The sequence below is a fragment of the Ictidomys tridecemlineatus genome, chromosome 5, assembly GCF_052094955.1.
Source record: "Ictidomys tridecemlineatus isolate mIctTri1 chromosome 5, mIctTri1.hap1, whole genome shotgun sequence".
In the NCBI taxonomy this organism is placed as follows: Eukaryota; Metazoa; Chordata; class Mammalia; order Rodentia; family Sciuridae; genus Ictidomys; species Ictidomys tridecemlineatus.
In genome coordinates, this window is record NC_135481.1 from 135,163,560 (window position 1) to 135,187,177 (window position 23,618).

At 36.4% G+C, this 23,618-nt stretch overlaps 1 protein-coding gene across 1 annotated transcript in view; it reads left to right on the plus strand.

The window, feature by feature from the left end:
* The window catches only part of Iqgap1 (IQ motif containing GTPase activating protein 1), a 105,566-nt gene that overhangs the window by 18,645 nt on the left and 63,303 nt on the right, over positions 1-23,618 (plus strand). The window contains exons 3-4 of the mRNA XM_005320167.5: positions 17,559-17,715; positions 19,560-19,637. Of these exons, the coding sequence (XP_005320224.1) occupies positions 17,559-17,715; positions 19,560-19,637 (235 nt within the window). The remainder of the gene's footprint in view (positions 1-17,558; positions 17,716-19,559; positions 19,638-23,618) is intronic.

Here is a 23,618-nt window from a genome sequence, read left to right on the forward strand (position 1 = left end):
GCCAACACTGCTGATAGATCAGAGTCCTTTTCAACATAGAACCTGAAGAGCCACTTCTAATCAGTGATCTAATCAGGTGTGGGTCCGCTAGTTGAGACCTGGCTATTGCTCTAGAAATGAGAGCATGTTGGATGAGCATATCCTGATGATGAAGAGTCTATAAATTGTGACTTATAAGGAATAATTGAAAGGATTGAGGCTATTTAATGAGAAAACAAGATTTAGAGGGAACATAGAATCTGAATCTCAGAAGTTCAGCCTTTTAGCCATTATAAGACTTTTTTCACTTGTTCTTTAATATTTAATATTACTATGGAATGTAAGAGAGATTCAGTTTATCATCTTTGTGGTACCAGGCAAACAAAACTAGGTAATATGAATATGCTTAATATGAGGAAGAACTTAATAACAACAAGAAATTGCCAAAAAGTGAGCTGCTTTGGGAAAATCCATGTAGCAGAACTGACTGTAGTTTTAATGGGAAGTTAATTATTATGTTTTAAGTATTTTCTCAAGTTATTTAAAAGTAAGTTTTTATTTTCTTTTTTTCTGCATAGTTAATAGCTATTTTTAATTTGAATGACTTGATAGTATTCCTTTATTCATTTTTTTTCTGATGTGATTAAAGAATTGGGGAAAATGCCTTCAGTGAAACAAATTACTATTTTTAAAACAAGTAAAAACACTTTGGAGTTTCTCTATTATTCAGAACATCCTGGTAGAACTGGAAAAGATGCAAAACTATATCCTAGTCCTGCCATTGGGAGATTTCCAGATTAATTGGACAGATGGGGCATAAACTTTAGAAAATTTACCTAGCAGTAAAGAATGAAAAGTAAAAAATGTCACAAGGCAATATATATGATTGCTAAAGAAGTGATGCAAACTGTCACTGTGTGAGAGTTTAGATGAGGAAAAGATTATTTTATGACTGGGTTTTGCAAGAGAAGCTGAAATTGTATGGGGGAGAAAGCAAAAGCCTACCTTACATATTCTTTTGTGTTCTTTAAGAGTTGGGACTATCTTTTTCTAGGTACCCAATAGTATCTCTCACCCCATCCCCTCCTTTTGGGTACAGGTATGTTTTACTGCTGAGATATATCCCCAGCTCTTTCTATTAAAAAAGTTTTTAAAAAATTAATGTATAATAGTTATACATGATATTGGGATTCATTTTGACATACAAGCATGGATTATAATTTGTTCAAGTTCAGTGCCTAGTACTTCCCCTTTCACTCACCTTCTCCCCCACCCCTTCTCTTCCTTTTACTCTACTGGTCTTCTATTTATTTGTAGTTTCTTTCTAATTTGTTTTGAATCAGGGTCTTGCTAAGTTGCCCAGACTGGCCTAGAACTTTGAACCTTTCTCCCTCAGCCTTTCTGTACCATGGGGCTAGGCCCAATAGCAAGGTCTTATCACAGTGCTTTTCACAAAGTGGATGCTGAGGAATATAGTTCCGTTGAATTAGTACAAAGTTGTATGAAGTGTGAGTATTGTGGTGGGTTAGAGAACTGCAGTAGTAAAGTGATAAGAACTTGGCATAATTTTATGATTATTTTTCTTCTTCTTTGATTAGAATTGAGACCAGGAGTAGTATATGTTCTTTGAGAGAGAACGATGGTAATGTATAGGTGGTTCAAGATTTTTTTTCATAATGTTATCCTTTACATGCTAATTTTCACACATATTTTCCCAATAGCTAATCCCATAGTTAATTCTATAAATTAATATTTCAATAAGTCTGTGTTTGTGAAACACTAATAACTCAATTATATTATTTTAAAACATTTTATAATGCCTCAATGAGCAATGATAAAACTAGTATTAAGAGCAAAAAATAAAAATAAAAAGAGAGAGAATGATGGCTTATATCTTTCCAAGTTAGAGCACCATGCTTCAAAAATAAATTAGAAAATAATTCCACCCATATGTTGACATATTGATGTTTTAGGAGGTAAAGAAATACCTGACGTAGGAAAATTCATAGAAAGTTTTGGGGAAAGAAGGGATTATTTCCAGGGGTAAATAATGGAAGATTTCATGGAGGAGGTGATTTTTGAAGGTAATATTTGAATTGATAAGCAATGTCTACTTTTATTAAATATACAACTCCATCCTTAGCTTCCTACAGTGATAAGGTCAATGGCTCATTGACCTAATTTTCTCTACAAACTTCTTCACCTTTGGGCCCTAAAATAAATATATCACAATTCATTTAACATGCCATCTTGGCCTCCTCCCCTCTAGCAGTGGGAGAAATCTCTTTCCTTTTAATACTCGGCTTTCTATTTGTGGTCCTTCTTGTCTTCTAGGGTTCTTTTTCCAGTGTGACTTAACATATGTGTTGTTTGACTGTTTCTTCTCAGCATGTAAACATTCTCATCCATTCAAGATATATACTCTGTTGGACTGAGATTTTGGCTCATTGGCAGAGCGCTTGCCTAGCATGTGTGAGGTACTGAGTTCAATTCTCAGCACCACATGTAAATAAATAAAATAAAGGTCCATTGACAACTAAAAAATTTTTTTTTTAAAGATGTACTCTGTTAATTCTAAACTGTTCTTATTATTGACCCATGTCTTCCTTCAAGGAAAACTTCCTATATTCACTTCTTCATTTACATGGGTGTGACTCTTGTACCTTTCTTTCACTCAATGAAATTTCTCACCCTGATCACTAATTGCTTTGTCCACTAATTGCTTTGTAGGACTTTTTCAGTAGTCAGTTAATATCTGCTGTATGTGCCACTCTTAAAGGTTCACTCTCTGAAGTCTCCCTGACTCCCACTTTCTTTCTTTCTTTTTTGCTTTCTTTCTTTTCTTTTTTTTCTTTTTTTGCAGTGTGGGCAATGAACCCAGGACCTTGCACATGCTAGGCAAATGCTCTACCATTCAGTTACATCCCCAGCCCTATTTTCTTCCTTTAAGTGAATATCTTTTCAAAGTTTTTTTTTTTTTAAAGAGAGAGAGACAGAGAGAGAGAGAGAGAGAATTTCCAACATTTTTTTTTTATTTTTTAGTTCTCAGCGGACACAACATCTTTGTTGGTATGTGGTGCTGAGGATCGAACCCGGGCCGCACGCATGCCAGGCGAGCGCGCTACTGCTTGAGCCACACCCCCAGCCCCTCTTTTCAAAGTTTGAACTGTATATTGAAGTATTGACCTATGATGATAATTTAGTTAGTATTATTTCAAGAAACTTAACTGGATGCCAGTCCTTACTCCAGCTCTGAGTTAGATGCTCCTATCTTGTGTTCTATAACCCCCTCTATTTATCTTTATTATAATTTTTCATAGTGTAAGTGTCTTGTACATATTTTTTCTCCTAATATGCTGTGACCCTTGGAGGGCTCTGCCTAATACAGTCTAAGTAATGGATCTGAAATTAAATTTTTGATGTATACTTGTATGTCAAGGGATTCCCTTCAGGGCTCTAGCAGAGGATTGCCTTTGCAAAGACCTGTGTACCTGTCTTCCATTTTGTAGAGGACTTACCTCTTTTATAAGAGCTGCTCAAAATGACCAGTCTGGATCTGCAGAGACTTAGCTATCATCTAGATTTCAACATTTTCTTTTTCCACATAGGATTAAAAGATCTTTCATGTTTTAAGATGTATATTAAATGAGACAGAGATGGATAGGTAGACAGAATGGACATGGTAATGTTTTGCTAGACTCTGGATCTGTAAGTCTTGATCTGGGTGTAAATTGTTAATCCTATTAACTGTTAACATTTTAAAAACTTTATTGACCTAATTTGCATATCATAAAATTCAACTCTTTTTAATGTACAATTCACATTACCAAAGTCTAGTGATTAATAAGATCAGGGACCCTATTTTTAAAAATTAATTAATTTATTTTACAGTAGAATGCATTTTGACATACTATATACAAATGGAGCACAACTTCTCCTTCCTCTGGCTGTACATGGTGCAGAGTCATTCCAGTAGTGTAATTATCCATGTATATAGGGTAATAATTTCTGTCTCATTCTATTATTCAGGGACCCTATTGAAATTGGATAATAACTAGACATTAATTTTGGCAAGAAGACTTACCTTTACCTAATTCAGCTGGTAATGAAATGGTTTGCTCAGGGATGGGTCTGTATTAGGTGTAAATAAACACAGAAGTTATATTACCTAAGAGAAGAAAGACCGTTTCTGGGGTTTTGTTTGTTTGTTTGTTTTGATTTTTTACTTATTCCTGTAGTTTTTTTTAAAAAATATTTTTAGTTGTAGATGGACATAATACATGTATTTTATTTATTTATTTTTATGTGGTGCTGAGGATTGAACTAGTGCCTCACCTGTGCTAGGCTAGCGCTCTACCACTGAGCCACAACCCGTCCTCCTATAGCTTTTCTTTTTTTTTTTTTTTTTTAGAGAGAGTGACAGAGAGAGAGAGAGAGAGGAGAGAGAGAATTTTTTTTTTAATATTTATTTTTAGTTCTTGGCGGACACAACATCTTTGTTGGTATGTGGTGCTGAGGATCGAACCCGGGCCGCACGCATGCCAGGCGAGCGCACTACCGCTTGAGCCACATCCCCAGCCCCCTCCTATAGCTTTTCAAATCTGTTTAATTGATACCTAGAAATTTCTTTTAAAATTGATGTTATTGAGAGTTTTCATTTTGCTAGATGGGTTGAAATAGAAGCTTTTATCTTTTCTTGCCTGAATTACTGCAGTACTTTCTTTAGTGCCTCTTCTCCCCATTGGCTCCTCCTAATCCATACAGCTCAGAATGATCTTTTAACTCAAAGCTATGTGCGTTTCTTCCTGTTTCAAATCCCCAAAGGGTCTACACATTCTTCTTTGGAGTGACGTGTTCTCCTCTGTCACCACCATAAAGTCCCTCCAGGCCTAAATACCATTCTCTCTGGTATGATGAAGAATCATATGATGAAGAATGAGTATTCTGAATTTCTTCCTCTCAAGATTTGCACTTTGCACACAATATTGAAATCGCTAGCACCACTACCTCGGTGGTGCTCGGGTGTGTTAGTGGTTTAGTGGAGTCCCAATTGTGGGAGAAGACAACCAAATTTGGGAGTTTTTTAGCATAGAGTAACCCTGACGATGGGGGAAGGGTGAAAGCACTGAGGGATGGGTGTGGTAGCAGAGGACCTGTTCCTGGAGGAACTGAATCTCAGTGGCTAGGAGAGTCAGTTCCGGCATTGGTATGTTCCGCTTCTGTATTGCAGAGCAGGGAAACCGCCGAAGTCATGTGCTCTGCAAAACTCGTTCAGCTGGTTTCCTCTTCACAGACCCCTAATTCCCTGTTCTTTTCTACATATGTCTTTGGCCTGGGCTTGTTTTAAGGCTTACCACGGTAGAGTTCTCAGTATAGTTATTTCTTTGTTTTGCTGAGGCAGAGTGGGTAGGGCTCTGTTTTTACTCCCTTTGAGAAATGTTATCAGCAGGACAAGGTAGACAGGTATTATGTAAATTTCTGTGTGTCAGACTCTAGAGGTAGATTTATTTCTGGGGGATCTGGCACACACACTCATGTATACATGCACATATATACGACTACCATTGTTTAGAGCCTTCTAGTGCTTCACATATCATTTAATCCTTATAACTTTATGAAGTTAGGTGTTACCCTGGTACTGAATTATAGTCAGGAAATGGAAGGTTAGAGGGGTCAGTTAGATAACATGTCATTCTTGCTTATTTTTATTTCCTTCCCTCTTTTCTCAGGGAAGAAGTAGGGGTATGTTTCTTTCTGTAGCAAGCTGCCACCTCTCTGCTCATCAGAACCTTGTTGTTGTCGTCATCATCATCTTCTTTTTTTAAAAAAATATTTTTAGTTGTAGATGGACACAATGCCTTTATTTTATTCACTTTTTTTTTTTTTTAATGTGGTGCTGAGGATTGAACCCAGTGACTCACATATGCTAAGCAAGCGCTCTACCCCAGCCCTGTTTTTTATTCTTGTATTTTAGGTACCTCCTTTACTTATTCTTTTTTTACAGGCTGTACAAATATGTGCTTCTTCTACAGCCATTAAAAACAAAAACAAGGCTAGGATTGTGGCTCAGTGGTAGAGTGCTCGCCTAGCATGTTTGAGGCACTGAGTTTGATGATCCTCAGCACTACATAAATGTAAAATAAAGATATTGTGTCCACCTAAAACTAAAAAATAAATACTTAAAAAGAAAAACCAAAACACCTTCCCTTGGACATGCCACCATCTCAGACTAACCCATTCTCCATTCCCCTAATCCCTAATTTCTCTTTTTTTTTTTTTTTTTTAAGGTCATATCTTTTATTAACTCATGCACAATTACTGGTCTTTTGGTTTGTTGAAACAATAAGCCAGACACTTTTCATAATAATGTGTGTCAAAGTGACTGGCCATAAAAACTCTTATCAGCATTCTTCTGAAGGGTGCTCCTGACAAGGTGATTAATTTTGCAATTATCATCTTCTTTGTAGTGTTTTAGGATAGTCAGCTTAACCTTCTTTCTCATATGCTCATTCTTGGGAGTGGTATAAGACTTTTTTCCTTTTTTTTAGTGTTACCACGAAGTCTCAACATAAGGTAAAGAGTGGACTCCTTTTGAATGTTGTAGTGAGACAAAGTGAGACATCTTCTAGTTTCCTGCCAGCAAAGATTAGCCTTTGCTGATGAGGAGGAATGCCTTTTATATCCTGGGTCTTGACCTTTACATTTTCTATAGTATTTGAGAGTTAAGCCTTGAGCTCTCTTATTGGTCTTCTCAATAAGGGTGTGTACCCCACCTTCTACCCCAGTATTGGGGTTTAAACCCAAAGTCTTGTACATGCTAGGCAAGTCCTCTACCATGGAACTACATACCAGCCCTTTTTATTTTGAGACAAGATCTCACTAAATTGCCCAGGCTGGCCTCAAACTTGGAATCCTCCTACCTCAGCCTCCTGAGCAGCTGCAAAATATATAGGAGTACATCACCAAACCCTGCTTCTCAGTAAGGTTTTTGTTTTTGTTGTTACTGGAGATTGAATAAGGGTGCTTTACCACTGAGCTTCATCCCCCGTCGTTTTTATGTATTATTATTTAAAATTTTTTGAGACAGAGTCTTGCTAAGTTACTTAGGGCTTTGCTAAATTGCTGAGACTGGCCTCAAACTTGTAATCCTCCTGCCATAGCCTCCTGTGTGGTTGGAATTACAGATGTGCTTATCCCCGATGAGCTTTTTATGAAACTCTACATTGTGGTTGCAGTACTACTTCAGATGGCATACCAGAAAACTCTTCTTCCCTTCTTAAACTTGAAAAAGAAGACTGTACTTGCTCTCTCCTTCCCCACATCTAGTTATTTTTCTACTTAGGATCACTTGTCTAGTTACTGTACTCTGATTCCTCCCTCACCAATCCATTGAGGCTCCCCTTACAGAGGTTACAGATGAACTTCCTATTTGCCATATCCTTTTTCTCATTTTATTTATTTTTCATATTTCTTCAATTTTATTTAGAGGACCTGTGTGTATGTTGCTTCCTTGAAGCTAAGGCCATTTTATTTGCCACATTCTTTTCTTTTTGTTACCTGTCTTTTTGCAGCATTCAAAGATGATGACTGTCCTCCAGATTCTTAAAATTTTTTCCTTCCTTGATTGCCATTATGTGACTCTCATTTTGCTTACCACAGTGACTTTGATCTGTCAAATGTTGGTGTCTTTGAGACACAGTCTTTCATCTTTGATATTTTTCTCTTTAACTTGTTTCCCTGAGGATCTCATCTCCTTTCCAGATTTGAAAATGGTGCCATTTTTCCAACTCAGGTTTTCCTCTTGAGTTTCACACTTGTATTTCCAACTGCCTGCAGGATGTTATTACCCAGATGTCTTTTTGACATTTCAAGCTGAATATGTTTCAGTCATGAATTTATCATCCTCTACTTCTGTGGGTGTCCCAGTCTTGTTCAATGGCATCATCTTCTTCTGTGGGTGTCCCAGTCTTGTTCAATGGCATCATCTTCTTCTGTGGGTGTCCCAGTCTTATTTAATGGCATTATCTTTTATTTAGTCATCCATGCCCCCAGCCACCAAGTCAGTTTTTAAAAATAAAACGTTTTCCTTTTCCTTATATAGAAATTTCTGTAATTTTGCTGTAGATGGTATGTGGTGCCAGATTTTGTTCTGGAAGTGTAAGAATGTGTGTTTTCCACAAACACTGGATAATAAAGTATTCTTTTAAAAACCTTTGGTAATCTGATAGCTGAAGATAGTTATATTGTTATTTTAATTTGCATGTTTCTGATTAGTAGTAAGATTGAGACATTTTCATGTGATTATTTGTTTCTTCTTTTATGAGTTGTCTATTTGTTACTAGACCATTTTTCAAAGGAAATATTTGTGATTTTATTTGTCATTGGGTTTATTTTTTAGTATTTATTTATTTAATGAGTGGTGCTGGGAAGTGGACCCCAGGGCCTTGTGCCTGCTAGGCAAGTGCTCCACCACTAAGCCACATCCCCAGCCCTTGTCTTTTCATTTCTTTTGAGTATTTAAAAATGTTTAAAAATACATATAAAAGTGTTTAAATATATATAGCCTACATATAAAGGTTATAGGAGTTTGTTAGCTCTTTGTTGTATGTTGCCTCCCCCCTCTTCAGTTTCTTTCTTTTCCTTGCCTTTTATTTATTTATTTATTTAATTATTTAATTATTATTATTATTTTGTGGTGATGAGAATTGAACCAGGGTCTACCTCACACTAGAAAAGGGCTCTCTCACTGAGTTGCATCCCTAGCCCAGTTCTTTAAAAGTTTTAGTTTTTAAAACTTGCTTTAATTACAGGTGGAGAGGCAAAACCAGCCCTGGCAACTTAGTGAGGGCCTAAGCAATTTGCAAGACCCGTCTCTAAATAAAGTATAATAAAGGGCTGGTGGGGTGGCTGGAGTTGTGACTTGTCTAGCATGTGTGAGGTCCTGGGTTTGATCCTCCGTGTCACATAAAAATAAATAAGTAAAGGTATTGTGTCCATCTACAACTAAAATAAAGCGGGGCAGTGGGGGAGGGGCGCTAGGGATGTGGCTCAGTGGTTAAGTGCCCTTGGGTTCAATCCCTGGTACCACCCCCCCCAAAATAAATAAATAAAACTTGCCTTACAGAAATTTAAATAGCCATTTTATTTATCTTTTTCTTTCTGATTTCCAGTGTTTAATAAATTTCTTTCCCACAACTATTCATATATACAAATACACACTTCTATTATATTTAAATCTCTAATCCACTTAGTGCTCATGTTAATTGCAAAATGTGAGATCAAGAGTTAGCTAAACCCCACACCTTTCCAGTTGTCTATGAAACCATTTTCCTCACTACCCTCCTTCTTTTCCACCTATCAGACTGTCAGTTGGAGTGAATTCTAACTTTGTAATTGTTCCTTATACTTTTTTTTTGTCCCTGTAGTTGCCTCAAAGACCTTATTATTTTTTGAGTTTATGAAATAGTTGTATAATATTTCTCCTTTGAATCTGTCTTTCATGTTTCTGTCCCAGTTAAACTTCTAATTCTCAGATCTGACCAGGCCACTAATCTGGAAAACTTCTGGTGTTCCTGCTGCCTGCAGGATAAAATACTGATAGTCCAAATACATCTTCATACATCTTCACCTAGTGCCCTACTACATTGATTTGTCATTCCCAGAGTATGCTGTTTGATTTCACACTTTTTTTTGCTCTTTGTTTATGCTGTTATTGTCTTAGATGTCTCCTTTCCCTATTTTTTATCTAACTTGCAAAGTTGAGTTCAAATATCTTCTATTGTAACTAGTTGTTTAAGCATCTCTGTTCCCAGTGAGTACATTCCTTGAAGATAAGGGACTGCTATTTAGCACATATCACTTCACTGATAAGTGTTGCCCAGAGGAGTCACAAATGTTTCCTGAGTGAATATGTGTCACTGGATTTTATTTTATTTTTTTGAGAATTGATTTAGAATATGTATAAATAAACAAAACTTTATAAAAACAGACCAAATATAAAAGGAAAATAAGATTCTTAGATAATTATATTAAAGATAGGCTTTTGTTTAGGCACTCACTAATTCTGTCACACTAATTCTGTCAGCTCAACCTATTAATAGGCTTTCTCTCTCTCTCTCTCTCTCTCTCTCTCTCTCTCTCTCTCTCTCTCTCTCTCTCTCTGCTTGGTAGAGTGAGGGTTGTCAATGTGGTCATATGCTGCACTGTGGGATACCTCAGGAACCCTCTTTTAGAGCTTGAGCTTTTGTTATTGAGCTTTCTGTAGGTGGTAGCTGTTAATATTTTTAAAGGAGATGGTGTATTATAGCAAATTATATTGTTATATTATTATATGTAGTATTACATTATATTATATTATTATATATAGTATTATATAAAAACAACCTAGGTTCAGGGGTGAGCTTACTAGTTGAGTAATCTTGGACAGGTTATTTTACTTTTTGAACTCCAGTTATCTGTAAAATAAAAATGATACTACTACTTAAAAGGTTGTTGCAAAGATCAAGTGAGATAATGTGTATATGTAGCATTGTATCTGCTATATGGTGTTAGATTTCCCCCCCCCCAGTTTTGGGTTCAAACTCCGGATCACATGCTAGACAAGTGCTCTACCACTGAACTATGTATCTGCCCTTTTTATTTTATTTAGAGAACAGAGTCCCCCTAAGTGTACCAGGCTGACTTTACACTTTTGATCCTCCTACCTTAAGCTACCCTAGTAGCTGAAAGATATGTGCCACTGTGCTGGCTAAAAAAAAATTTTTTGTTTGAAGTTTTATTTATGTTGAAAATGAACTATTCAGATGTTGCTGTTTTCCTGTTCAGTAGTTGTTTTAGATCTTATATCACTTTAAAAAATAATTTGCATTTTAGTTAGATTTGCTAAAACAGTTTTGGGGTTAAACTCAGGAGGAGAAATTGTTGTGAGAAGAACTAAGAACTCTACTCTCCACTTTACTCACAAGTATGAGTTTTGCACTAAGCTCTATTTCTGGCAGTGGCTGAGAGTCCTGGTCACATCTAAGTGTTTTGATGTCATCACTCTGTATGATATTCTAAGAACATTTTCTGGAGGGGGCAGGTATTGGAAGTTGAACCCAGAGTTACTTTGCCACTGAGCTATTTCCCCAACCCTTTTTATTTTTTTTTTAAATTTTAAGACAGGGTCTCACTCAGTTGCTTAATTTCTTCCTAAATTGCTGAGGCTGGCCTTGAACTTATGGTCCTCCTGCCTCAGCCTTTGGGTAGCTGGGATTAAGGTGCGTACCACAGAACCTGGCTACAAGTGAGGTTTTAATATAGAATTATAGCAGCTCTGTATTTGGAAAAAATAAGAATTTCTGTTGAGTGGAAAAGTCTAATAAAATAATTTAATCTGAGGATTTGTTTGTGATTCTGGAGTGTTTAGAATGAAGAAGGTAATAGTCCCCTTCCATTTTGGGTTTGTTGGACCATACTTGGAACTTGGGGTTCTGTCAGAGAATGTTCAGAGATGAGTTAGAAAGACATGAGGATCAGGGAGTCATGTCCTGCAGCCCTGGTAGTACCAGATAAACTTTTTTTTTTTTTTTTTTTTTTTTTTTTTGGTACCAGGGATTGAACTCAGGGGCACTTGGCCACTGAACCACATCCCCAGCCCTATTTTGTATTTTATTTAGAGACAGGGTCTCACTGGGTTGCTTAGTGCCTTGCCATTGCTGAGGCTGGGTTTGAACTTGTGGTCCTCCTGTCTCAGCCTCCCAAGCTGCTGGAATTGCAGGCATACACCACTATGACCTGCCCAGGTAAACTTTTGAGCATCAGGCACTGTTCTCAGTACATTGTTGTGTTCTCCTTAATCCTCTTAAATATTCTGTGGGGAAATGCTAATATTAGTTTTGAAGACTACTTGAAGGATCTGAAATTATTGTACTTGACAGAAGTGCCTGCATCATAGAGGAGGAGGAACTGGATAAGTATTTTTTCAATAACCAATCAAGCACTGTACTACCTTCTGCTTTACTTGCAATGTTAATTTTCATCAGCAAACTGTTTGGAAGGTGGTGTTATCCTCTTTTAACAAATGAAGAGATGGGTAGATGGCTTGCTGTCTTTGTAGGTACCAGAGACAGAATATAAATCTAGGTCTTTCTAGGTTTATGGCCAGTGCTGGTCACATTATATCTTTGGTCCATATGTTATTAAAAAATGGTTTTTAATATGGTTATTTAAAAAAAGTTGGATTGGCCAATGATTTTTTTTTCTTTTGTGGAGATATTGATTGATTGATTGATTGTACCAGGGATTGAACTCAGCACCCTGAGCCAAATCCCCAGCTCTATTTTGTATTTTATTTAGAGACAGGGTCTCACTGAGTTTCTTAGTGCCTCACCTTGGCTGAGGCTGGCTTTGAATTCTTGATCCTCCTGCCTCAGCCTCCTGAGCCACTGGGATTACGGTGTGTACTACCATGACCAGCTGAGATTTATTTTTAAATGTATTTATAAAACTGAATTAAATGCTTATGTTTTATAAGATGGTTTTGCATCTGAGTTAAGAATTGGTGGTATATTCATAATTAAGCTAAAATGCTTAAAACCCCAGTAAGTGGACAGAATGTGGAGCAGCCTTTTTCTGCATGGGTTGTCTGAAAATTTGTTCCATTTAATCAACCCTGTGGAACGCAGCCTGTTAGGGACTTAACCTTGATAAGGTAAGAACCACATTGGTATAGTGAGGAGGTTTTTAAAGGAGAAATCTGTCTTCTTCCTCCACCTTTGCCATTTAACTAGCAGGTAGCCTTGAATAAACTTCATTCTTGTTTGTAAATGAGATTGTGCAAATGAGGTACAGCTTTGGGGTAGGCTTTGGGGCAATAAAAAAGCACTTTTAAAAGTTAATAATTCGGGGCTGGGGATGTGGCTCAAGCGGTAGTGCGCTCACCTGGCATGCGTGCGGCCCGGGTTCGATCCTCAGCACCACATACAAACAAAGATGTTGTGTCTGCCGAAAACTAAAAAATAAATATTAAAATTCTCTCTCTCTCTAAAAAAAGTTAATAATTCATATTTGTATGTATTTTTTAGTACTGGAAGGCCCACACACATGTGCTCTACCACTGAGCTTGCACCCCCTCTTCCCCACTGAGTTATACTTCTTAGAGTCTCTCCTAAGGAATTAACTCTAAATATAGAAGAACTTGTACACAGCGATATTCCTTGCAATATTGATTATTTAATGGTTCAAAACATTTGTGAATGACATAAATGGCCAACAAAGGGTGACTGATTATGCACTTGGTGGGATTTTCATGTAATTTAAAACTCTTCAGAAACTAGATAATAATATTGGAAATAGTCATACAATTTTGAGAAATGTTAAATAATTTTTTAATGTGTATGTATTATATTTAAAAACAAAAATGAAGAAACAAAATCAAAGGGATTTACCCTAGAAGTGCATTTGGTTTCTGGCTCTTATACTTTGTGATTAAGTTAACATTGAAGTTATATAGTACGACACCCTACTTTTTCTAAGTATTCCATCCTGATTTAACTTATTTTTATAAACAAGCCAGGTGGTACTCCATTGTGAGGCATTTTTACTGGAGGATGAGCCACACTTGTGGTGACTTGGAGGCCACCTTCTGTATTTTGCCTGTTTATTCTAGCTTTCTTCCTCTGCTAATCTACTTCCATCAGGTCACAGTTCTGATCTGATTTTTATGTGATGTGCAAAGAATTCTACCTCTCTATAGAAAAGTTACAAGTCAAATTATTAATCTGATTGCTATAAAATAGCAATCAGATTAATAATTTTTTTTCAGAAGAAATGACCTCCTTGTTTTTTAAAATTCTGATTAGTTATACACGATAGCAGAATGCATGTCAATTCATTGTACACAACTGGAGCACAACCTTTTCTCCGGATGTACATGATGTAGAGTCGTACCACATATGCAGTCATACATGTACCTAGGGTAATGATGTTCATCTCATTCCACCGTCTTTCCTATTCCCATGCCCCCTCTCCTTTTCCTTGGCTCTCTCCTCTCTCCTCTCCTCAAAATTGCTTCATTCTCCCCCTACGCCATGCCCCTCCCCTATCCATTAAGGGTCTGTATCTACTTATCAGCGAGAACATTCGCTTTTGTTTTTTTGGAATTGGCTTACTTCGCTTAGTATGATATTCTCCAACTCCATCTGTTTACCTGCAAATGCCATAATCTTATTCTGTTTTAGTGTTGAGTAATAGTCCATTGTGTATATGTATCACAGTTTCTTTATCCATTCATCTATTGAAGAGCATCTAGGTTGCTTCCTTTTTTTTTTTTTTTGAATTTTAATCTGATAATTTCAGAGAAGAACCTAACTACTTCCTACATCTCCAGCCCTTTTATTTTGAGACAGGATCTGTGTTGCTGAGGGTCTTGCTGGTAACTCTTTCTGGCACTGATTCAAGACAAAATATCTATTGTGCCTTTTACCATAGTCTTCCCTACATATTCACATTTTGAGAAAAAAAAATAATTTTTTCTTTGTGTGTTTATATGCTGGAGGGCTGTTTTTGGCTTAGACTATCATTCAGGTTAATAGGAACCTGGATTGTCCCCTGAGATGTGGGGTTGCCAGCAGTTGTTTGCTAGAATGAATTTATCCACATCCTTTTTAGCAGTAAAATATTGGAAAGAAAATTATATGATACATGTCCTTGGATTACTGCTGTTTTTCTTACCAACAACTGCCATTGTTTTAATACTGCCCTTCTGGTCTTTAGGCTCTTGAAGAGGGATAGTTCAGATTTTGTAGCTGGTGCAAATTGTTATATAATTTAGTTACTCTGGCAGCTCCTCTGGAAAACTTGTTTCTTTTCCCTCCCCTTTCTGACTTTGGGTATAGGAACAACTAGAAAAGTATCAGTTTATTCACAGGTCTATCCAGCCTTTATTAAAGTACCTACCAGTAGCCAGCTTCAGCAACTTAATGACACCTTATCTCAAAGTTAAAATGGTTGAGCCGGGGTGGAGTGGAGGGTGTGGTGGTGCACACCTGTAATCCCAGCGGTTTGGGAGGCTGAAGCAGGAGGATCACAAGTTCAAAGCCAGCCTCAGTAGTGTAGCAAGGGCTTAAGCAACTTAATGAGACTGTGTCTCAAAATTTTTAAAAAGGGCTGGGGATGTGTCTCAGTGGTTAAGTGCCCCTAGGTTAAATCACCGTGTTTCAGGCAGTATACTAGCTGCCTTAAGGGTAAAATAGATTTGAAAATGAAATTGAGTAACTGTTCTATAGAATTTGAGAAAAGTATGGAAGTTGTTGCTTTTCTTTAAGATTCTGAACGTTTTTTTCAATTTGAAAAGGTAGAATTGATAAAGGAAATTGAATTCTGAATTTAAGTGTAACAACTTATAATGAAAGTTTGATGAATTCATATTCTATAGTCCTATAATTTATTAATACAAAGAATATGTAAAACAGAAATGGAATAATAAATGGATTTACATGTTATTTGGCCTGTATTTCTATTGGCTCGTTGGTGTTTTACAAATTTTTGTGAAGGCGGAGATTATGACATGTTTAGATTTTTCTTTTCAGTTTTATTTGCTTTATAATTTAAAATTCTAGAGCTGGGGATATATGTGGCTCAGTGGTAGAGAGTGCTTGCTCCAGTCCCCAGCACTGCAAAAACAAAAACAGGGAACATCTGTGTATCAGTAAACATTATAAATGTTTCATTTTTATGTGGCAGTAATTATTATTATTATATTTTTTTTTGGTGGAGATTGAACCCAAGGCTTAGCACATGGTAGGCAAGCAAGCATTCTACCATTGAGCCACTTGAGTTTTTTTCATTTGGCTTTCAAAGTTTTATTATAGTGGTCAAACAGACCGAAGTCAAAACACAGTGTTTTGGAAACATTTTTCCTAGTATGGTAAAGAATGTGAGGATAATATTAACCTTATAAAATTTGAGTGGAATTTTTTTTTAATTAGGGGTTTATTTATTTATTTAAAATAGAATGCATTTTGACATGAAGTTCACAAATGGAGCACATCTCATTCCTCTGGCTATACATGGTTCAGAGTCACTCCACTATTATAATCATACATGTATATAAGGTTTGTCTCTTTCTACTGTTCTTCCCATCCCCACAGCCCCACCCCTCACCTGACTCTCCTCGACACAAACCAAAGTTCCTTCATTCTTCCCTAAATTAGGAGTTCTTAATCTGGGTTTCATAAAGTCAATGAAATGTCTGAAATTATTTGTAAAATTTAAGTGTGTGAACATTTTTCTGCAGAACAGTCTATAGCTTTTCTCAGATATTCATAGGATAATGTGGCTTAAAAAGTGGTTTAAAACCATTGCTATAAAGGAATTTTAGTTACCTACATTTCTGTTGTTAGAAAATAGATAGGTGTTGGGGCTGGGCTCAGTGGTAGAGCACCAGCTGTGGCTCAGTGGTAGAGCACCCGTCTGGCGTGCTTGGGACACCGAGTTCAATCCTCAGCACCACATAAAAATAAAATAGTAAAATAAAGATGTTGTGCCCACCTATAACTAAAAAATAAATATTTAAAAAAATAGATAGGTGTACCTAAACCTTCCTTTGTTTTATCTTAGGCTTTTCTGAATATTTGAGTGGAAAAGATAAAGTTTTGTTTTCTTTCCTCTTTACAATCTTTCTTTTTCTGCCTTTAAAATCACCTTCAAGAATTGTTTACTGCTTCCATAAGAATTTCTTTCAGTATTTTAGCTAATTGTCTGTTTTGATAATCCTTAAGCCACCTCAAAATCTGAACTGAGAACTGAGAAATTCACTGTTTGGATTCTGAATTCTGAAACTGAAAAAGAACATAAGCAACAGGCAGGAGATTTTGAACAGTTAGAATGGTGGTTTCAGTCATACTTTTTTTTTTTTTTTTTAAGAACTTCTTCAGGGAGTAACATAAGGGTTCAGGAAAGAGTCTGCCATTCATGAGATAGTAAGGATATGGAGAGTCAGTGGCTCTATTGGTGTAGCAGAGGAAAGTGAAAGTAGAAAAGATGGCATTGGTGATCAGGCATTTCCTAAGTTCTCTGCCTTGCAGATTTTTTTTTTCTTTCTTTCTTTCTTTTTTTTTTTTTTTTGGTACTGGGGATCAACCCAGGGTCACTTTACCACTGAGCTGCATCTTTAGCTACTCCCCCAACCACCACCTTTAAATTTTGAGACAGGGTCTTGGTAAGCTGCTGATGCTAGCCTGGAACTTGTGATCCTCCTCTCTTAGCTGCCAGAGTTGCTGACTACTGTACCTGGCTCTGTTTCATAGATCTGAATGGTTCATGGCTCTTTGTGGAAATGGGTCTTAAAAGAGTTGCTAGGACTGAGTGTGTAGCTGAGTGGCAGATCTCTTGTCTAACAAGGTTTTTGTGAGGCCCTGGGTTCAATCTCCAGCATTGCAACAGACAAAAAAAACAAACTAAAAAACCAACAAAAACCAGAGAGTGTTGATATACTGAATTTAAACTTCAGAGAAAGTGGAAGTTAAGCATAAACTTTCTTAAGAAAGATTTCTGACTTGCCTTCTCTTTTTTCATGTGCTCTCCTGCTTTTTGTGCAGGTGGATGGAAGCATGCCTAGGAGAGGATTTGCCACCCACCACAGAACTGGAGGAAGGGCTTCGGAATGGGGTCTACCTTGCCAAACTAGGAAACTTCTTCTCTCCGAAAGTGGTGTCTTTGAAAAAAATCTATGATCGAGAGCAGACCAGATACAAGGTGAGTTCTACTTTGCTTGGTGCTTAGATTTTTCTATAAAGTTGAGAAAGAAGGCTAGCAAACTGTATTCTGAGAGCAGTTGAGAAGTATGTGTAAGATGTGTTTGCTCCAATAAAGTATGGCCTTTAAAATACCTGGAAGAAAGGAGGAAATAGTGCAAAAGAAATATATAGTAGTAAAAGAACTTTGTCTCTCTGTGTTTCTGTTAGAATTCTCTTTTTGGTGCTAGGAATTGAACCTATGTCTTCACTCATGCTGGACAAGCACTCTACCACTGAGCTATATACCCTGGCTCCAGTAGAATTCTTATGTTGCAGTGTGTCCAGAAATTTTCATAATCCTAATCCTAGATGAAATTTTTCATTCTTGGAAAGTAGAGGAAGTAATTAGGGGAATTACTTTTATTTATTTAGGTACCAGGGATTGAACCCAGGGGCACTTAACAACTGAACCACATCTCTAGCCCTTATTTATTTATTTATTTATTTTAATTTTGAAACATGGCCTTTCTTAGGCTGGCTTTGGACTTGCAATCCTCCTGTCTCAGCCTCCCTAGCCACTGGTGGTATTACAGGTATGTACCACTGTGCCCAGCAGGAAATTACTCTTTAAATCTAATTTTAACCAAGTGCTGAGATTTATTGGCAAATAGAAATCCATAGCAACTTCAGGCAAAAGCATTACTCTGTAATATCCGATAATATGCAAGATTAAATGCAAAAATGACTCAATTTCAGAAAATTAAAATTAATAAAATGGTTTGATTTCTGTGACTCAGGGCCCTGAAAAAGACTATTAAACTAAATTGGAATGTTGACAAGGAGCAAATTTTGTTGTCTACAGAACTCCTAAAGGGACTTTGCTCATTAGCTCTTGTAACAGCATGAGTATGAAAAAAATGGCGGAGGACAGCATAGCTAATGGTGAATGTAAGAGTGGTCAACTCTCAGAATTGGGCCATACAGCATAATGAGCTCAGACTACAGATGATGTGAAGAAAGATTTTTACATTGTGTGTTGAAATTCAGGTGAAAACAGAGAAGGTATAGACCCTAAACCAAAATTAATATCTTAAACAGAAACTTTTCTTAGTCAAAAAACAAAGAAAACACATTGAGTTTTAAGTAAGCAGTTATTCTGAAGACAACTCTGGAGCTGTTCTTTAGACAAAATAGAAGGATGATAAAGGAGAGTAGAAACTTCACAGCAATGATTTTTTAAAAAATATCCTATCTTTGTACCCCTCTTGAAAGTAAATCTTGTTCAGAAACAGCAGACATAGGGACAGTAGGTGTATGTAGCTCCATGCTAAAGCACTTGACTAATGTACTCTCAGCCCCGAGTTCAAACCATACCACTTCTAAAAGAAAAAGATGTTTAGAAGAGGGTATTTTTATGTGTAATGTGAAAACCCTGATTGATGTATTATAATATTTGTCATTTTATTGGTAACTTCTATTTTTTATATGACACATTAATTGCTTTATGTACTTTATCTCATAATCTTTTCAATAAATATATAAGGTAGGTGTTATAGAGGAGGAACCACAGACTGAAAGGGTGAAGTGACTTGTTTATGTCACCAGTTGATGCCATGAATTGAATCCAGGATTGTGAAATTCCAAAGCCTGTATTCTGTCAAGCACACTGTATATAGGATGGTTTTCTGAGTGATTCCTAAGTGAGAGGGGCTCATGTATAAATTGCCTTCTTGGTATTGGAATGTGAATATAGTGATTTTAAATTTGAGAGGGAGCTTGTAAACTCTCAGGGGGAAACTTCTGTCAGGAGAGTTTTTATTTAGTATTTGCCAATAGTACTTAATGGTCTTTTATTTCTTCTAGGCAACTGGCCTACACTTTAGACACACTGATAATGTAATTCAGTGGTTGAATGCCATGGATGATATTGGATTGCCTAAGGTAACTTGCCTGATATTCATAGTTCTGCCTGTTTCAGTAAAATAGTTCTCATTCTACCTATAAAATTATTCTCAGGATGTTTGTTTTGTGCTACCGGAGATTGAATCCAGGGGTGCTCTACCATTAACCTTATACCCAGCCTTTTTTATTTTGAGATAGCCTCTTGCCTTAAACTTTCAGTTCTCCTGCCTCAGCCTCATGAGTAGGTGAGGATTATGGGAATGTGTCTCCTTACTGGTGGTTAATTTTTTGTTTAATGCTAAAGATTCTTTTTTTCTTTTCAATTTGTTCTTGTTCTCTTATTTCCTTATACCTGTTTTGTTTTACTCTAGTGAAATTCCCTATGATGATAATTACTTTTACTACATTAGTTTTAAGACTTATATTAAAGTGTTTTTTCTTAAATAGAATTTACATACTCTAAACTTCATCATTTTAAAGTGTACAGATAGTGGCTTTTATTTATTCACAAGTTATTACATTAAAAATATGAAGTTAGGCCAGGTGTGGTCATGCACATCTATAATCCTAGCAGTTTAGGAGGCTAAGACAGAAGGATTAAAAGTTCAAGGCCAGCCTCAGCAACTTAGCAAGGCCCTAAGCAACTTAGTGAGGCCCTGTCTCAAAAAGAAAAAAGGCTGTGGTCATAGCTCAGAGGTAAAGCACCCCTGGATTATATATCCGGTACCCATCCCCCCAAAATTAAAAAAAATATATATATATATATATACACAACACACACATGTGGAAGTATTTTAGAGATGTCATTTTCCAGCTTCAGAGTAACCAAAATTCATAGGTTATTTTATATTTCAAATTGTCAAGGCAATATAATGACATTTCTCTCTGTGTCTGTTTTTGGTGGTGGCTGTATAGCAGTATGCATATTCTGCATTTTTTCTCAGGAGTTTATTTTTGTGCTGCTATTAGTGAAATTGCTACTCACTAGATACCCATAAAGGCCATGTTGTCCTTAGAGGCATGGTTAAGTTTGTCTTTGACCTACTTTTAAGAATTTATTTCCCCTCAAACAATTAGAAAAACACAAAAGATGTATTTATAAGGATTTTCCAGCCTGCTTATAATAGAAAAATTGAGAGCAAATCACTTGTTCCTTCACTAGGGATACTATTGGTGTTAAAGTCAAATATGGGTGCCATTATATGTCCGCTTATGTAGACAAAGGAGCTGTCTTCATGTATTAAGTAGGGGGAAGGAAACCAGTTTATGGTTATAAGAGCTTTTGTCCGGCTAACTCATTTCTGTGTGTTGGGATTAAGAGGTGGTTTTTATTTTCATTATATGTAGCTGTGGAGTCCAAATGTTTATAACTGTGTGAAGTATCAGAAAGTGGCTTATACCACTTGAAAATGAATATTTGATATTTAGTGTACTGCTGAGCTCACTGTTAGCTCATGTCTGTTGAAATGAGTTAAATCCAGAGCTGAGTCTTTGTAAAAGACCAGCTTTTATCCTCTCTTTTTCAGAGCAGAGTGCTAAAATTCTGTTCCTTGCCACTGGTATGTTTGAGAATTAGGCCCTACAAATGTCAGGAAATGCAATGTGTCAAAATGTTTACAGCTGCTTGGCCTTTCTGTGCACCTGTAACTTCCTGTTCCTGTTTTTTTATATAGTGTATCGCCAGTGGTCAATGACAATTTAACTTTTGTTGAATGGTACTAAGAGCTTTTTTAATATTTGCTACTGCTGGTAGTGTTATTACTATAAGATGTAATTTTAATTACTTTTTTGTTTGTTTGTTTACTAACAGTAGTAACAAACATAGAGTTCCCCAAAGGCTTTCAGGGACAGCATGGTAATCATGTCTGTAGCCTTGGAATATCTACCTTACATGATATAGGTCCAGAAGGCTTCTGGGTAACATGAACTAAAGATACTTCAGCCTAAAAATATATTGGTATCCATAAAATAATGTATGGTGTGTAATTTACAGTGCATATGTAGTGTTTTGGGATGTCTTAATCTCCTTATGATAAATATAGAAAATTAATACAATGATCTTTTGCTTCCTATCCTTTCTTTTTTTTACAAAAATATATTTTTTTTAGTTATAGGTGAACACAATATCTTTATTTTATTTTCATGTGATGCTGAGGATCAAACCCACTGCCTCACACATGCTAGGCAAGTGCTCTACCATTGAGCCACAACCCCAGCCCCTCTTCCTGTCCTTTCTGATTTTTTATTATAATTGATATTGTTGGCCACCTTCTCCCTGAAATCTTTTCTGATTTTGAATAATTAAATTGTTTTTAATTTGCCCAACTAGTCTTGATTACTTGAACTCTTCCACTTTTGATTAATTTTGTCAATGGGCATTTTTAAAGATGCAATCTTTTTTTTTAATATTTATTTTTTAGCTTTCGGTGGACACAACATCTTTGTTTGTATGTGGTGCTGAGGATCGAACCCGGGCCGCACACATGCCAGGCAAATGCGTTACCGCTTGAGCCACATCCCCAGCCCCAAGATACAATCTTTTTAAAGCTATTTCTCCCATTTTTGTGGGTTCCGTTATTAAGATTCATTTGCTATAAGAAGAACATGGTACCTTCAGTTGGTTGCGATCATTTCTCCTTGGATAGCTTTCTATTACCTAGAATTTTTTATATCTAAAACTAAACCTTTCTTTTCCCCAAGTAAACATGCCCTTCTCTATGATAAGTGATACCGTGTCATCATTATTACAGTCATCCAAGCTTAGAACCTTGGTGAGATCTTAGTCTAACCAGTCATTTCCAAAACCTTCTTCATTTATGTGAGATTATCTCTTTTATCCATCCACTGTTTTATATATATAAGAACTCCCCGGCCTGCCTCTCCAGCTCCAGTCTTTTCATTATTCAATATATCCTATGTCCTGTCTCCAGTCAGATCTTCCTAAAGCTGTTTTTATCCTTATCCTTAGTTCCAAAGCTAGGGGTTTTCTTTAAGTCCTGCTTATCAAGGTCAAAATTTTCTGATTTTTAAGTTGCTCATAGTAATCTGATTCCATCATACTGACCCAACCTTATTTTTCTATTATTTTCTAGAAGATATTCTGTATATTCTTGAAAGCAATGGGCTAGATATTTCCTTACTCACAAATATGGTTATTCTTGCTTTAACTTATTCTTTTTTCTTGGTATCAGGGATTGAACCCAGGGGCACTTTAACACTGAACTATACCCCCAGTCCTTTTATTTTTTAATTTGAGGCAGGGTCTGAGTTGTTTAGGGTCTCATTAAGTTACTTTTATTTTTTATTAAGTTACTGAGGCTGGCCTCTAACATGTGATCTTCCTGCCTCAGTCTCCTGTGTAATTGGGATTATAGGCATGTACCATTACACCCAACTCTGCTTCATTTGTTCTTATAGTTTCTCTTGGTTGGAAAATCTTTTGTTGTCTATTATGATTTACTCATTAGTTTAGGACTTCATAGTCTGTTTTGTTAGAGGTCTTTATTACTCTCTAGATTCTTCTAATCAACTCATTATTCAGTCTTTTGCTTCCTATCCTCTGTTACCCTTTATTTCTCTAAATCACAGATTGGGTTGTATGGTGCCACTCTACGAGAGAATAGGTCTTGAAATTCAAAGCTATTGCCAGTCTAAACCTAATGCTGTTGCTATTCTACCTCATTGGTTAAACTGTCAAATATAGAGGTGCTTCAGTGACCTTGCTCTGAATTTGACATTAAATTAGCAGTAACATAGACCTAGTTCCCTGCCTTCCTGGGGCTTTTAGTCTGTTGGAGTAGCCATTACCGATAACCATAGGTAATTAGTTAATTGCACTAAGTGTTTTCAGGGAAAAATACCTGTCTTCTACATTCCCATATCCATCCTCTACTATATATACTTTATTTTTCTATCTTTCTACTTCTTCAGAGTATTATAGTACATTTCATATTTAATGGTTTTTTTTCAGTGTCCAAATATAGTAGTTTGCATACACTAAAAAGCATATAGTGTTTGTTG